Here is an 18,372-nt window from a genome sequence, read left to right as displayed (position 1 = left end):
GACTAAGAACATTTGGAAACTTTATTTGAATAGCATGCAAATTGATTGTATAAAATCATGATACATTATTTTGGATTCAGGATGTTAGTCTGTGTTTGATAATGCAATGTGCATTACATGTAAACCACTTAAATCACAAACCTAAATCCCAAACATTAACCCCTTCATGTAATTGCAGTTACACACTATAGAACAATGATTAAAAACAATGTATGACAAATAACATCTGTATCTAAATTAAAAGGACATGACCGTCAAAATTAAACTTCCATGATTCCGATAGAGCATGCACATTAATGCACCTTTAAATTCAGTTCTATTATAAAATTTACTTTTTAACCTTGATATACTTTGTTGGAAATAATATGTATTTATGCTCAGCAGCAGCTTGCTGGTGATTGGTAACTCTTGTCACTGGCACACCAGATGTGTTCCGCTAGCTCCCAGTAGTGCACTGATGCTCAGGACATGGCTTTAACTATGTGTTTAATCCCTTTCCAAGTGTTAACCACATTGTTTTATGCAAGCAATAAAAACATTTCTAACACATCAAAACATTTTGGTTTTTCTACGGTATGTCCTTTTAAAGCCTGCTGGGTATTCACATGTAAAAATTAGGGGTGTGCAATATGGCGGGAAAATGAATATTGTGATTTTGGCCATAAATTATTGCGATTGCTAATCACACTTTTTAAAAAATAACTGTTAAACATAGATTTCTCAATAAAAAATAAATTAAACTGGACAGAATTTTAAAGTACATGTTTCTCATTGTTCAATATAGGCTGAGAGCATTAAAATACAAACAAGAAAACTAGTTTAAATTAAATTAGCTGTCACCGCTGTGGTTGAATGGTAACCAGTTCTTACCACTGCCAGACCACCACCACACCAAGGGCTGTTGCTGCCATTGCTCCACAGCTGCCACCACTACACAGCGCAATAACATGCTAAAATGGCGGGGATTTTTTTTTACGACTGTGTTATGTGCTGTGACACAGATGTATCACTTCTTAGTCTGACCCCCAGGAGAAGTGATCAGTGCTGTTATTGGTCTCGACTTGAGCATTTGTGTGACTGACATGACATTTTAAGGAAGCCATGTCTGACTTTTTTGTTGTTTTTGTTTGTTGTGTTAAAAAAAATTGCAGCCTCATGCGATTTAGATACTGTATTGCGTAGCCTCATATTCCGAATAATTGCATAATTCGATTAATTGCACAGCCCAAGTAAAAATCTTCAAAGTTTGACGTTGAGCTAAGAGCGCTAATGTCTATACCTTTTTAAAGGCACTAAAATCCTTACACTAGATTAACAAAACAAAAAACAAACAAAAAAAGTACCTCAAGATTGACCATGTTCCCTGATAAGAATATTCCAAAGAACGCCCACAGCACTCCAAAGTCTCTTTTTAGCACTTAATTGTGACAAGTAAAATAGCGATGTTTCAGGGTCAAAGCCCCTTAGTCATGCTTGATACATTATACAATTTTACAAGACTTTCAAATCTTTTTTTTTTGCGCTAAAGAGCCTCTGGCTATACACATATTCCATCTAGTGGTTGTTGTGTGAAATTAGCTTGTTACTTACATATTACATTTGTATTCTCATAATGATACATTTAATTACATCTATGATACATTTATTAAAGATGCAACATCTTATTCTAATATCATTGTGGTTTAACCACTGCATAAAACTGATAAGGATGTTAAATACGGGAGTTAAATAAATACTTATTTACAAAATAACTGGACATCCATATTAAAAGAAACAGGTAAGGTCATATTATTTATTAAGGCCCCTTGGGTCTCAAGTTTGTGTATCCAGCACATCTCCCTTTGTTTAAGCAGTTTTTCCCTGTCCATACCATTCCTGGGAGCCCTTATGTATTCAATGACCTACTATCTTTATTGGCTTATACCATGGCCTTTTTCCAAGAAGTGTTTGGACAGGGGAGCCTCCAAGTTTTTGCATCTAATAATGGAGCAATGTTGGCTCATTCTATCTCTCACTTTGTGAGTACTTTCCCCTAAATATACCATAGAACATGGACATTTTATTAAGTAGATCACAAAGGAGGATTCACAAGTATAATACCCATTGATGTTGTATTTCTTCCCACTATGTGGGTGATAAAAGTTTGCCCCACTTATAATAGAGCTACAGCTCATACAATTCAGACATGTGAAACTGATTGATCTCTTATTTCCTATAGTGGTCTGGATGTGCTCTTTTTTTCTGACCCACATCTGCTTTTATAAAATGGTCCCTTAGACTTTTCACCATCCTATGGGCCAAAAGGGGAGGGTCTTGAAATGGGGCTATATCTTGATTACATTCCTTAAGAATATGCCAATTCTGTCTGATCAATCTAGGTAACTTATCACTCAAGGGGCTGTATTGGGATACAAAAACTATCCTATTCTCATTAGATTTTCTTTAAATTTTTTGGGGCTTATTCAATTCTACCACTGTATTCTGTACAAGGTTAGAGGAATATACCCCCTATCTGGGAATTTTCTTGACATTTCCTGTATCCTAACCTCTTGGTTTTTGTCTTCACTGACTATTCGATTGACCCTAAGGAGCTGGCTCTTGGGTAGAGAGTTAACCAACTGTCTGGGGTGAAAGCTATTGTATTGGAGTAAAGTGTTCTTCTCTGTGTCCTTCACATATAGGTCAAATCCTAAGAGGTTACCTGTTCTATAGACCCTTGTATTTAAGAGCGACACAAACTCCTAACTGTATGTCACAGTGAATTCTAGACCTCTCAAAATTGAATTCAGTTCATTCACAAAGTTCAACAGGGATTCGATGTAGCCCCACCACATGCCATCATCAATGTACCGCTACCACATGGCTCCATATTTCTTAAAGTTATAGTTCTCATAGATGATTCTCTCCTCAAATTCATTCATGAATAAATTGGCGTATGATGGGGCAACAGTGGAACCCATAGCTGTCCCCCTGGTCTGTACAAACCACTCTTCTTGAAACAGGAAGTAATTCCAGTACAATATTAGTCTCAGAAGTTCTTTTATGAAATTACCCTGTTCATGAGTCTATTTCTTGTTAACTAATAGATTCTTGATTATTATGGTTACACCTGTTTCGTGCTTTATCGATGTATACAAACTTCTCACATCCATAGTGAACAATAAATACCTCTCAGAGGCAAATTCTAGAGATTTTGCTTTCTCTAGAAAGTGATTTGTATCCTTCAAATAACTCAACATTTTACCAACTTCTGGTTGTAATATTTTGTCTATAAACCTAGATATGTTATGTTAGTGTACACAGAATCTACTCTTGAGATCATGTCTGCCCCTTTAAGAATAATTCCTTTGTTTTTCTTTATTTTATCCAAAGCATTATACTCTTTAGTTGAAAGGTTAGTTAATCTGGTAATTTGACCTTTCTGCCATTTGTTTGTTTTTAAAACTCTTAATCTCATTTCTTATTTTTTAACTCCATTTTCTACTTAATTGAAAAAAAGTATTAACACTATGGTTATTAATAGTGGGATTAATGGTGCCCTTTTTACATAACCCCAGTTTTGTAAGGACCATTCATTTATTGTTGCTATTAAACCATATTTTTAATTTCATATTCCGATACAATTTCTGTAGATCCTTATCTAACTCAAAGAAATCAGTTTTCTGATATGGGGCAATCCCTTATTTAGCAGTCTATTCTTATTATCGGTAAGAGTATAGTGGGATGTATTTACCATAGTGTTCTGACAAATTAATGTCTTTGGTTCTTCTTGGTCTTATGGTCCAACCTGCGTATCTCTCCTGAAGTTCCACTTGTTGTGTTTGCAGCCCCCTCGGCGGTAATTTCCTCACCACCGCTCAGCTCCAAAGGGGAAGATCCGTCAGATGACTTTTACGGTGTGCTCAATCCACTTGTCGCACCTCCATGACATTGCTGCTTTCCCTTTTGCTAAAAGGTTCTTTGTCTGCCCCTGAGTCCTTGTGTCTGCCAGTTGCCTTGGTTACCGAAATGCCATCTGTATACTCTGCCTTGCCGATAATCATTCTCATCCCTTTGGAACTTGGATCTCTTGGTTTCTTTTATCGCTTTTTGTTCCGTTTGAATTTTTTCTTCAATCCTTCTTTCCATACTCTCAAAGTCTTCAGCAGACATAGTGGTGAGTAGTTCCTCTTTGTGTTTTTTTAATGTTGTCCTCATGTATCTCCATCTCTTTCAGTAATGACTCAAAGAGTGCCTAACAATAAAATGCCTAGTGAGGTAAGAGTAATATTATACTTACTTTGACCTACGAGGTATACCGTGCAGGTGATAAGAGTGCGCAAATCTAAAGATTGCGTCAAATGACGATAAGGCTGTTAATGTTCCGAAAAGCCATGAGCCTAAAGTATTACTACACCTCAGCACATATAACCACATAACAAACATGATTAAAGCCCCCCCTGTTCAATAACCCCCCCCCCTTAGGAAATATTAACCCATGATTCCTTATTTTAAGATAAAAGGAGTCCCACTCAGACTCTACCTTTACGTTAACATCACATTCACATAATGAAGTAAAATGAAACAATCTTACTGGAATCAACACCATGGAACAGGAACACGGCCCTTCAAGTGTGACTGATAGTAGCATCGCTTCTGACATGGACTTGAGTGAACAAAGTCAGGCAGCAAAACTCGTCAACGCTGATTGCTAAGGAGCTGTTAATATGAGTCGATTTGGTTTTGCAGAAAGACTCTCCCTGCATCTCCGGACTCTAACTTTCACCCATGCTCTCACTGAGAGGCTGACAGGTCTACTTAAAACTCCAGTCCCATCTCGAAGAGTACTACCCTCCATAAGAGACTTAACTTGAACTTCTGACAATTCTCTGACAACCTCCTGTGACAAAAGGCAAAGAATGACTGGGGGATGAGGGAAGTCGGGGAGGTATTTGAAGCCTTTGGCTGGGGTGTCTTTGCCTCCTCCTGGTGGCCAGGTTCTGAATTCCCAAAAGTAATGAATGCAGCTGTGGACTCTTCCTGTTTAAGAAGAAAATACTAAACATTTCTTATATATTATAAGGAAAACATTTGTATGTGAGGTTATTGTTGCACATAGATTAAGTGACATTGAGAACAGGAAACAGAGTTTAACAACACTATAACTGCTATATTAGACTAATCATTTGCATGAAATTGCAGAACTAGCTAGGGATTTCAACAGAGATACATTAGACATATAATATCATAATACATGTTTAAAACACACCTAATAAGTAAATAACAGCTACTCTTTAATCATCTGTAATCTTTGCTTTTTTATCAATACCAATCAAAGTAAAACAAACAAAAAAAAACAAGCAAGAATAAAATGTTCCAACATTGAGACATGTTAAACAATATGTTTCTGATTTTGAAAACTATATATGTTGGGGGGGGGGGGGAAACACACCACCAAGCGCTACTTGAATTCATGCTGGTATATTTTGGTTGTATTCACCTGCTAAACATTTACACAAACAGTTTAATAATTTATAACATTTAATGTTTTTTAAGCTACTGTGTAAGAAGATGCATTTATTTTGTGATAGTCTTTAAAAAAAGCCTGTAGTGTACAGATAGCTTTCAAAAGAAAAAAACAAGTGCTTTATAACAAGTTAATTTGGGGAATGGAAAAGTCAAAAAAGAAAAAGGAAAGAAGTATGCTATAGATACTAAATTCACAGCACACCTCCCAGCAGACAGTGTAACCGGGAAGAACATACTGTGTATGCCATTTTCATTGGCATTCAAGATATCCAAGGCCACAGAGCAAACAGAATGATTTAAGCTTCATAAATAAAATCCTGATTTAAAGCTATTCGTATTCAGTTTGGAAATACCAAATCCATTTGAAATTCAGCAAACTTATGCGCTTGTGTAACAAGTGGACATTTTCCAGACTATAGCAGACTTGGTCTGAGCATGATAAGAGAAACTACAAAATTCTAAAGAATGAACATTTGTATTTAAGAATTGTATAGCCTGAAAGGCAGACAGACAAATTCATTTGTGTTGCCTAAAAACAAAACTATTGCTCTTCATTTCAAAAAATTCAAAATTGTACCTACTGGGGAATAGATGAGAAATGAAGTGGAAGAAAGTTCTGGAACGTGGGGGTCTTTTGCCTATACATGATGGACACTTTATTAGTTCACTAATAAACTGAAGATTAGAGTGAGTGCTGTGTCCTTTGTATTTATTGGATGTTTACCCACCAAGTATTTAACAAAAACATCTACTTTACTTTGAATACAGTTATAATAGTTATACCAAGGGATAGTCTTCCAAAACATAACCTGAAATTACACCAGTAATGTAAACAAATAATCCAGTGCACTGTAAGACATTGCAATGCTTGCTAATACCTGGAGACTGATGGTAATGTCCCCAGGGTTAATACCCTCCACCCAGAATTATAAAGCAAGAACAAAAATGTAAGTTAACACATTTGTCATTCTATACGGCAGCAGTTTTATTAAAATTTAGACAGATCTCCTGAATGGAGCAGGTTTCTTTCCCACGTCTAGGCATTTTGTCTCAGGGTCCCAGCAGTAGCTCAAATTCATGAAATAAATCAGAAATACAGAATGCATAAAAACAGGGGGAATCAATTTACCTGAATGCCATCAAGCAACTTGCTCATGCACCAGTAACTGTCAGCTTCAATGTTCCGCAGCACCTCTTCAGGCAAGCTGGAAATATCAACATTTTCCACTTCTTCTTCGGCTGAAAAGTATAGGAAAGACGGATCAGTGAGCAAGGTGTAGAGAATAAACTAAGCTTATGCATGGTAATTCAGAAAACAAAAATATGACATACAAACATCAACATAGGTTGTACAGCTGAAATATCATAAATAGAATAAGAAAAAAAATAATGTGTGCATGTGAGAAGAGATTTAGCAAACAAAATAAAAAAGAGAATTGGCAGGGATTGTACTGTTCTGGTGAATGAAGGCATACAAAAATAAATATAGAAATACAAGCTATGTTAAAGGGACACATAATCAGATATTTTATTTCTAAATGTGAAATCAAAATGTATTGCAAAGCTTATTTTTGATTGTTTGCTTTTTTAACCGATACTCATGTACTGAATAAACCAACTTTGTCTGTGGGAGCTGTGAACCAGTAAATATTCAAGAACCAAGACAAATTGCGCACATGCTTTTAGTTTCCATTCACGTTTAATAGTACAGGTGGCCCTCGTTTTAAAACGGTTCAATTTACACCGTTTCAGAATAACAACCTTTTTATCCAGTCATGTGACTGCTATTGAAAAACATTGAGAAGCAGTGCATTGATTAAAATAGCCAGTAGGTGGAGCTATCCGCTTGTGTTGCAGCAAAGATATGCAAGCCAAGCAAGCTGAAATTAATCAGTTTAACCAGACCTGAGCTATCAAGCAGCTTGCAAAGGAACAAGATCTTCCTGTCTATAAATCAGTCCAGATTGGAATGCATAGAAAGAACTGTTTGCAGAAAAATGCAAGTTAAGTCTGTGTTGTATGATTATTTTATTAGGTTTATAATGCTGTTTAGGAAATGTTTTTGTTCATTTAACTTAGTTTAATTATATATTCTGTGTTGTGTGATTATTTTATTAGGTTTATAATGCTGTTTAGCATTTAAAGTCTTAATTTCAAAGCTTTAAAAATAATGTATTCAGTGTTACTTATGACAATTTTGAGAGGGGCCTGAAACCTATCTCCCTCACTTCTCATTGACTTACATTATAAACTGGGTTTCAATTTACAATGGTTTCGATTTACAACCATTCCTTCTGGAACCTAACCCCGGAGTAAACTGAGGGCTACCTGTATTTCATAAATACTATACTACAGGGAATATATATATATATATATATATATATATATATATATATATATATATATATATATATATATATATATATATATATAAATAAATAATGTTTACATTCTGCTCTTTCATGTACATGATAGAACAATTTTGATTAGCTTAATTTATAGGTGATGTTACCTAAGAAGGCTTATTATGATGGTCAGCAATTTTTCCCAACAATCTGTTGTGATCTTAGCTAACACAACATGGCCAGCAGGCAGAGTAACCACTGAATAATGGTAAAGGAAGTCAAATTTTCAGCATATACTTATTTCTATGTAAGTATGTATTTCTATATTTAATCTTTATGTTCAACTTTGACTTGAAACTTTAAAATACCGACCTTGGGCTAGAGTAAAAGTAGCACGCTATTGATAACGTGAGGCACAACAAGCAATATTGCGACCATGCCGATTAGCGCACATATTACAAGTTGAAAGTAAAAGGTTGCGCTCAAGAAAAAACTAAATTTGTGAACATCGGACTAGCGCACCTGAAGACCTAGCGTGTAAGGATTAAAAAAAAATGTTCACCAAACCCAACATACATACATTAAAATAAACACTTTCTGATCAAATATTTTATATAAATATTAATGAAAATGTTTTATAAAGATTAAAAGGGATATGGTATCTGACAAGGTATTTGACTGGGAAGGGATATATATATATATATATATATATATATATATATATATATATATATATATATATATATATATATATATATATATACATATATATATATATATATATATATATATATATATATATATATATAGGGAGTGCAGAATTATTAGGCAAGTTGTATTTTTGAGGATTAATTTTATTATTGAATAACAACCATGTTCTCAATGAACCCAAAAAACTAATTAATATCAAAGCTGAATAGTTTTGGAAGTAGTTTTTAGTTTGTTTTTAGTTATAGCTATTTTAGGGGGATATCTGTGTGTGCAGGTGACTATTACTGTGCATAATTATTAGGCAACTTAACAAAAAACAAATATATACCCATTTCAATTATTTATTTTTACCAGTGAAACCAATATAACATCTCAACATTCACAAATATACATTTCTGACATTCAAAAACAAAACAAAAACAAATCAGTGACCAATATAGACACCTTTCTTTGCAAGGACACTCAAAAGCCTACCATCCATGGATTCTGTCAGTGTTTTGATCTGTTCACCATCAACATTGCGCGCAGCAGCAACCACAGCCTCCCAGACACTGTTCAGAGAGGTGTACTGTTTTCCCTCCTTGTAAATCTCACATTTGATGATGGACCACATGTTCTCAATGGGGTTCAGATCAGGTGAACAAGGAGGCCATGTCATTAGATTTTCTTCTTTTATACCCTTTCTTGCCAGCCACGCTATGGAGTACTTGGACGCGTGTGATGGAGCATTGTCCTGCATGAAAATTATGTTTTTCTTGAAGGATGCAGACTTCTTCCTGTACCACTGCTTGAAGAAGGTGTCTTCCAGAAACTGGCAGTAGGACTGGGAGTTGAGCTTGATTCCATCCTCAACCCGAAAAGGCCCCACAAGCTCATCTTTGATGATACCAGCCCAAACCAGTACTCCACCTCCACCTTGCTGGCGTCTGAGTCGGATTGGAGCTCTCTGCCCTTTACCAATCCAGCCACGGGCCCATCCATCTGGCCCATCAAGACTCACTCTCATTTCATCAGTCCATAAAACCTTAGAGAAATCAGTCTTGAGATATTTCTTGGCCCAGTCTTGACGTTTCAGCTTGTGTGTCTTGTTCAGTGGTGGTCGTCTTTCAGCCTTTCTTACCTTGGCCATGTCTCTGAGTATTACACACCTTGTGCTTTTGGGCACTCCAGTGATGTTGCAGCTCTGAAATATGGCCAAACTGGTGGCAAGTGGCATCTTGGCAGCTGCACGCTTGACTTTTCTCAGTTCATGGGCAGTTATTTTGCGCCATGGTTTTTCCACACGCTTCTTGCGACCCTGTTGACTATTTTGAATGAAACGCTTGATTGTTCGATGATCACGCTTCAGAAGCTTTGCAATTTTAAGAGTGCTGCATCCCTCTGCAAGATATCTCACTATTTTTGACTTTTCTGAGCCTGTCAAGTCCTTCTTTTGACCCATTTTGCCAAAGGAAAGGAAGTTGCCTAATAATTATGCACAGCCTGTATAAAAGTGTAAAATTGCTGTCCCCTCAAAATAGCTAAAAACACAGCTATTAATATCTAAACCGTTGGCAACAAAAGTGAGTACACCCCTAAGTGGAAATGTTTAAATTGGGCCCAAAGTGTCAATATGTTATGTGGCCACCATTAATTTCTAGCACTGCCTTAACCCTCTTGGGCATGGAGTTTACCAGAGCTTCACAGGTTGCCACTGGAGTCCTCTTCCACTCCTCCATGACAACATCACGAGCTGGTGGATCTTAAGAGACCTTGCGCTCCCCCACCTTCCATTTGAGGATGCCCCACAGATGCTCAGTAGGGTTTAGGTCTGGAGACATGCTTGGCCAGTCTATCACCTTTACCCTCAGATTCTTTAGCAAGGCAGTGGTCGTCTTGGATGTGTTTGGGGTCGTTAACAGTTTGGAATGCTGCCCTGCGTCCCAGTCTTAGAAGGGAGGGGACCATGCTCTGCATCAGTATGTCACAGTACATGTTGGCATTCATGGTTCTCTCAATGAACTGTAGCTCCCCAGTACCGGCAGCACTCATGCAGGCATGACACTCCCACCAACATGCTTGACTATAGGCAAGACATACTTGTCTTTGTACTCCTCATCTGGTTGCTGCCACACACGCTTGACACCATCTGAACCAAATAAGTTTATTTTGGTCTTATCAGACCACAGGACATGGTTCCATTAATCCATGTCCTTAGTCTGCTTGTCTTCAGTAAACTGTTTGCGGGCTTTCTTGTGCATCATCTTTAGAAGAGGCTTCCTTCTGGGACAACAGCCATGCAGACTAATTTGATGCAGTGTGCAGTGTATGGCCTGAGCACTGACAGGCTGACCCCCCACCCCTTCAACCTCTGCAGCAATGCTGGCAGCACTCATACGTATATTTCCCAAAGACAACCTCTGAATATGATGCTGAGCACGTGCACTCAACTTCTTTGGTCGACTATGGCGATGCCTGTTCTGAATGGAACCTGTCCTATTAAACCGCTGTTAGGTCTTGCCCACCGTGCTGCAGCTCAGTTTCAGGGTCTTGACAATCTTCTTATAGCCTAGGCCATCTTTATGAAGAGCAACAATTTTTTTTTAGATACTCAGAGAGTTATTTGCTCTCTTTCTCTCTCTCTCTCTCTCTCTCTCTCTCTCTCTCTCTCTCTCTCTCTCTCTCTCTCTCTCTCTCTCTATATATATATATATATATATATATATATATATATATATATATATAGAGAGAGAGAGAGAGAGAGAGAGAGAGAGAGAGCTTTAGCGTGGTAGGTCTACTGCGTGTCAGATTAGCACATGAGCGATAAGTGTTATGATTTTTTAATTTATTTTTTAGTTGCACTCTTCATTTAAGTCTATGGAGAGGAATGGATGTACTTTCATCTTGCAATATGGGAAATGATCCGTCAACCTTAACAGATTGCTTCTACCACAGTCGGTGTGTGAGGGAGGACTACAATAATGCACCACTTTAAATTTATTTATTTTATTTATTTATTTATAAAATATTTTACCAGGAAGGACACATTGAGATTTCTCTCGTTTTCAAGTATGTCCTGGGTACACAAGACATTGCATTGATACAATAGGGTACAATAATACAAAAACAATATTAATACACAATATATACAAAATTTAACATAGAACAGGTAATTAATCAACCATGACAGGTGCATTCTGTTTTGAGATATGTAGAGAGGGATCTCTTAAAGGATATTAGGCTTGGGGAAGGTTTGAAAGTGTGCGGGAGGTCGTTCCATAATTGTGGTGCTCTGTAGGAAAAGGAGGATCAAGCTGCTTTCTTTTTGTATTGAGGCAAACTAAATAATGTGCTGGTATTGGATCGGAGGTTATAGGAGGTGGGAATAGCCGGGGAGAGCATTCTGCTAAGGTAGGGTGGGAGCTTCCCAGAAAGGCTCTTAAACACAAGGCAGGAAAGATGGAGGGTGAGTCTGGATTCCAGCGACAGCCAGTTTAGTTCTTTTAGCATGTCACAATGGTGGGTCCTGTAGTTACATTGTAGCACAAAGCGGCAGAACGAGTTATACAATGTATTAAGTTTATTAAGGTGAGTTTGCGGTGCAGGTGCGTATACTACGTCCCCGTAATCCATGATAGGCATCAGCATTTGCTGTACAATCTTTTCCTTTACTGTAGGGCTGAGGCAGGATTTGTTTCTGTACAGGGCACCTAGTTTTGGGTAAAGTTTAGATGCAAGTTTTTCTATGTGGAGGCCAAAAGATAGATTGGGGTCTAACAACATACCCAAGTATTTGAAAGAGTGGACTGCGGTCAGCGTGCAATTGGATTTTGTTTTGATGCGTAGATGGGAATTTTGTAATTTGTGTAATTTAGGTCCCGTTCCAAAGATCATTGTGACGGTTTTGTCAGTGTTTAGGAAGAGTTTGTTTTTTGAGATCCATTTTTCTACCTCTGTGAATTGGTCTTGGAGCACTGCTTCAAGCTGCGGCAGATCGGAATTGTTTGCATAGATTACTGTGTCGTCTGCGTACATGTGTACAGTTAAGGATTTGCAGACATTAGGCAGATCATTTATAAATAATGTGAATAGTAGGGGGCCGAGAATGGATCCTTGGGGAACACCACACGTGACCGGGAGAGGGAGGGAGTCACTGTCAGAAATGGAGACATATTGTGATCTATCCGATACATATGATCGAAACCAGGTTAGCGGACGATCACCAATACCTGAGTTTTTGAGTTTGAGCAGTAGTATGTCGTGGTCTACTGTGTCAAAGGCCTTTGCAAAGTCAAGGAAAATAGCTCCAGTTAGGTCTCCTTGTTCCATGCCAGTTTGGATGTCATTGCAAACTTTTAGGAGGGCAGTTGTAGTGGAGTGATTCGGGCGAAAACCTGATTGATCAGGGGTCAGATAGATTGCTGGTAATACTCACATAGTTGCGTATGGACGCATTTTTCTAAGATTTTTGACAATACTGGGAGCAAAGATATGGGACGATAATTAGAAACCAAGGTTAACTCCCCACTTTTATGGATAGGCACTACTCTTGCAGTTTTCCAAAGATTGGGTATGTATGTATGTATGTCGACAGAATGATAACCCTAGAAAGAATTGAAAGTGATGGCGATGTTTATCACCACAGGGAAAAAAAAAAAAAAATACTTGCAAACACTAGATAGTTCGAAGAGCCCTTTAAGTGGCTCCCAGAACCAAAAGAATACTATCAGCACTACGCTTTAACGACTTATACTGCATTTTTTAAACTATTATTAAGCTCTGCATTGTCCCGCTCTATCTATTATCAAATTGTGTACTTTATTTTTATATACACACTTTCTAAGGCACCAGCTCCTACTGAGCATGTGTACAAGTTCACAGGGTATGCATATACTAGTCTGTGACTGGCTGATGGATTTCACATGATACAGATGTATCAGATAGTTGGAAGACAGCACACAACCAAGGAATCTTGAAAGGCATGGAATTCACGACTGCCACATCCCACTTGAATCCAAAGTAATACAATATGAATGCAGCTTCATTAAAAAGGGACCTTTATAAGACTATGCAGGGTCCAGAGGCATGCAAACAATGTTTAGGGTCTACTGTAGGCCCTTAATAGTGTATAGTAGGCCTGAAATATTGTTTGTATGCCTATGGACCCTGTGTAAACTAATAAAGGTCCCTTTTTAATAAGGCTTAATTCATATTGTGTTACATGATACAGAGGGCCGGCAAATGGTGTGTGTGTGTGGGGGGGGATAAAAATTGGTCAGAAAAAGATGTTATTCTAATGTGTTTAGTTGTTCTTTAACTAAATTATGGGCATAATAGTTCGATTGTATCTAAAAAAAAAATACGTCAAGTGACAGTTTTTTTTTTCACAGAATACATCATTGTTTATATCTGCGAACTGGTGAGGGAGAAAAAAAAAAAGAAAAGGTTATTGTCTGTTAAATTCAGTTCATTAAACAATCACTAAAAACTGAAACAGATAAGAGAATCTTAATACCATTTCAAAAGAATTGCCATATTGAACTATATAGGTGGGTGTGGGTATATATCGGGTGTCTACAACTTATGATGGTCAGTTGTCCAGATGCACATCTGTTTTGTGAAAACTAAAATAAATTAACCCATTATGAATAAAATACATCCCCCATGACTGATTTTGAAACACTGTAAACTAGGTCAGCATCAAAGAAAGAATGCTTCCTTGAAGTATTTTTTTGTATGTGTGTGTGTGTGTGTATTTTCTTTTATCTTTTAGGATCTTCAAAGCAAGTAGGCAACGCGCAGATAGAAGAAAATGGACTGCAAAACATTTTAACAAATCATGAGCCTGAATGTCCTGGTACTTTTGTTCACATGCCCTATGAACATAATTCTAAATTTCATTGCATTGTTATCTGAGTAGACAAAGATGAATGTTCAGCAAATATGGTAGAAAAACAACAAACAAATACATACAACAGATGAAACCAAACGGCCTATTTTTTTTTCTATTCTCAATCCGAGAATACATTAAGTTGTTTATATAACTCTAAAACCATTTTTTAAGAAACACAGCAGTGAAATAATTTGTATACACAAAGTTTTTTTCTTTTTTCTTTTTAAAGTCTACTCTGTTTTGTGTACAAAACCATTATCTCTACAATTAGGTTGGGATGCATTTTTTTTTTTTTTTAAGTTTGCATAAATGCCAAGGCAATTTACCAAAAGGTTCTATTAGGATTGATGTATCAAGCTTTGAAAACAGCAGCTGAGCGAGTGCAGTGAAGGCTTGTTCATGTGAGTCTGTGCATGCAAGTTGAGAAGCAGCGGGCTGGACCAGTAGACACAGTAGATTTGCATAATCAACAAATGCAAGATAACAAGACAATACAATATCATTTACTCTGAATTTCCAATAAGTAGTAGATTTTTTTATAACAAATTTCTAAGTTATGTATATTTCCATTTCCAGATATAAATAAGCTACTTCTACAAAAAGAATGTAGGTGGATACATGAGTTACGATCAGCATCCCCCAAAGGTCTCAACGAAGCAATATCGTTTAAAAGTTTCTTATAACATCTCAACCTTTAAAGTTGCCATACTAGAGTACTATATAAGCATAACCTAATAATAATTTTCAGCCTACATCTGTACAGTCCAAATGTAAATACACAATGGGTGTTAATATTCACATCACCAGTAACAATGGTTACCTCTGAATAAGAAGTGAATCAGTATACACAACTGACATCCAAATTAGTACGATGATATGGTTACATAAGATGAAAAGCTATAGATAAAGTACCTAGTTGACAAGTGGTATTATGCCAAACGTTTCTGTGTATTCTACAAGTGTATAAATACATTGATAAGCTTAATGCATTAATCAAGGAAGCAATAGGAATTTGGTAATTTCCTAGTTGGTTAATTTTAACATTTCAAGCAAACTTTTCCATCTGGCGATCATACAAAAAGCTATTTGACCAGTGAGTCCTAATATGAACAGTAAAATCAGTTACTAATTAACCATGTATTTGAACATTAAGCATAACTGATATGAAATCTGGTTATTGATATGGTCACTTAAAATTGATCAACATAAAATAACCCTAATATGGACAAAAACCACTTAAAAGGTATATGCCATTGTATTGCATATGCTTACACTACATAACATGATATAATGATAAGATCTATACACAGTCTCCAATTTTTCAACATAATAACCATCTTAATGTTATTTCTATTTATGATTAAATGACATCTAACTAGCCCGTAGAGGGGTTTTGAAAGGAATCCAAAAATGTGCAAAATATGTCCCTGTAAAAATGTTGAACATAATTGTACATAATAAAATGCCTCTTTCTATAAGGTTCATGATCAATATTTTATCCCCATTAATGATTTCACAAATAATAACACAACATGACTTTTTGGACAACGCTACCTACCAATCTTTAGGTGATTTGAGATACGGAATATTGAAAACAAAATCGCCAGACAGATGCGGGTAACACTTCCGCATACGCGCAATGTTCCCATGGCAACTCAACAGTATATCTTACTGAGAGTACGGCTGGACGGCCCCTATGCCCTGACGAAGTCACGCTATAGTGACGAAACGCGTCGGTGGGCGTGTCTTAGAGGCGCGCATGTTGTGCACTAAATGAACGGCTTGTAAACTTTAGTTCTGTGGATTACCATATAGCCCAGTTTATGTAAAATAGAAATATTTACTCCATACGCATTTATGGTCAGTTAAATATGACTGCTGTTAACTGTTTGTACATATAGAAACTTGCTACTAGTTTATATTGGGCTAATAGAACATTGGTGATCGTCTGTAACTATTTACAAAGAGATACTATAGATACAGATCTAACACTTATTCACTTTGGTGTCAGACAGTGATTACTGGTGACACACTGTATCTATCTGTTTATTACATAAGCCACTTCGAGGAAAATTGAGCTAGCTGTGCAATATCAGCATACTGCTAATATGCAGAATAACAGAGTGAATTCCTGTTATGTGTGTGATTTTTAGTGATAGGGAACTTATCTAGCAATCGGCTGACTGGGTTGAATCCCAGCAGTACACAGGCAGGACGACGCCTTTGAGCGCATAGTCTGTGTGATCTGTGTGATTGAATTTATTCCTGTACTCACTTTAGCTCATTTTGCTCCTATTTCTGTGCATTAACATCGTTACCTCTGGACACACAGTCCTTTTTAAATGTTTTTAACTTTGTTGGATCAGTCACTAGTGAATAGCTATGAGTGGATGGTGATTTCCCACTTCTAAAAAACTGTTCCAATTATAGATATAATTGTTTGTCATTGCATATTTGTTAATAAAGTGTTTATTTTAAAATTTTCTTCACTATATTTCCACTCCCCCTGTTCCATGTGATATCAATCAGCCAATCACAAATGCATATATGTATAGTCTGTGAATTCTTGCACATGCTCAGTAGGAGCTGGTGATTCAAAAAGTGTAAATATAAAAGAACAGAAAAGATAAACCCTTGGTGGTAGAATAAAGCAACTCTATATTGTGTGGTTTCCCAAAACCCACACCAAATATAAATATAATACAGAAAAACAGAGTGTGCTGCAAATAGCTCTACCTATTATCTATTAAGAAATTAATTATAAATGCAATTTTACCATATATTAAAATATAAATACTACAAAAATTAAATAGATTCAATGTATACTTTATTTCCACAATATATATCTAAAACACTTTAAAATATTATAATGTGCACCTTATAGTTAATAATATCACAATAAGCTGCTTTTATATTAAACACAACTTAATTTCCCAAAAGCTTAGGGGCAAGAATAGGCACGGAAATATATTTGTAACAATGTTCCTTTTACGTATTTGATAAAACTTTTTCTTTTTGTAAAAATTTGTTAACAAAATAGGTGTGTTGTCCTCTTTATATTTTTTAGTCTTTTATATCCCCAAAATGGTCTTTCTTATCGCTGTATATTTTACACATTGGGTGATTAGCAGTCGTTGGTTAAAACAGTACTCATGAAATGCAATTTCTTATATCCTCTGTATGTGTGGGTTTAAATGACCCAAAAGATAAAAACTAATTGTCACTCACCAGAATCCGAAAGGTTTAATTTATTTTACCTTTCCCCGACTCTGCTACTCCTTCTATTGCAGCATTGTTGGCATCTCCAGACTAGCCGTTATTCCGGCTGTGACGTGTAACTTCTCACGTGATTGCTCCGCTGCTCCAATAGCCAGGTCGGGTTACCGGTGGCAGTTTTTTCAAATTAATAGTGCAGTTCCTCAAAGATATAGATATCTTTCAATGGTGTTTTGTTTGCAGTAATAAGGTCTCCAAATATTTTTCTTTATTCCTTAATCACCCGTAGTAATACTTGCACGTTTGGGCTGCTGTGTATAGGGATAACAATTCCGTTATAAAAGCTGGCCAGCTGAACGGACACGATCCTCACTCATCTACGCGTTTCAGCTAAATGCTTTTTTCAAGATGAGTTTGTTCCTGTGCAGCAGCCTTCTTATGCAGATTTCTTTAAAGGGATATATCTTTCTTAAAGGGACAATTTATCTCTTAGTTACTTCTTCAATTTTCTCAACTTATTCTTTTGAGCTTGGAGCATTTAATTGTAGACGTAATAAAATACATTTCATCTAAAGACATTTAGTGACATTGAAAGTTTTGTTATACACAATAATTAATTTACTAGCATTTAATGCCTTATTTAGTAAATTAAATCCAATAGAGTATTAAAACATAATAATAATAGAATAATAAAATAAAAACTCATGGCTACCTTCTGTT

General features: G+C 36.4%; 1 protein-coding gene across 3 annotated transcripts in view; it reads right to left on the bottom strand.

Moving 5' to 3' along the window:
• Window positions 1-18,372, bottom strand: part of TBC1D22A (TBC1 domain family member 22A) — a 1,537,055-nt gene that overhangs the window by 657,059 nt on the left and 861,624 nt on the right. For all 3 annotated transcript variants that reach the window (XM_053716617.1, XM_053716618.1, XM_053716619.1), the window contains exon 9: window positions 6,638-6,747. In XM_053716617.1, coding sequence (XP_053572592.1) covers window positions 6,638-6,747 — 110 coding nt within the window. The remainder of the gene's footprint in view (window positions 1-6,637; window positions 6,748-18,372) is intronic.

This window comes from Bombina bombina, chromosome 6, assembly GCF_027579735.1.
Source record: "Bombina bombina isolate aBomBom1 chromosome 6, aBomBom1.pri, whole genome shotgun sequence".
Lineage (NCBI taxonomy): Eukaryota > Metazoa > Chordata > Amphibia > Anura > Bombinatoridae > Bombina > Bombina bombina.
This window is presented reverse-complemented; position numbering and strand designations above follow the sequence as displayed.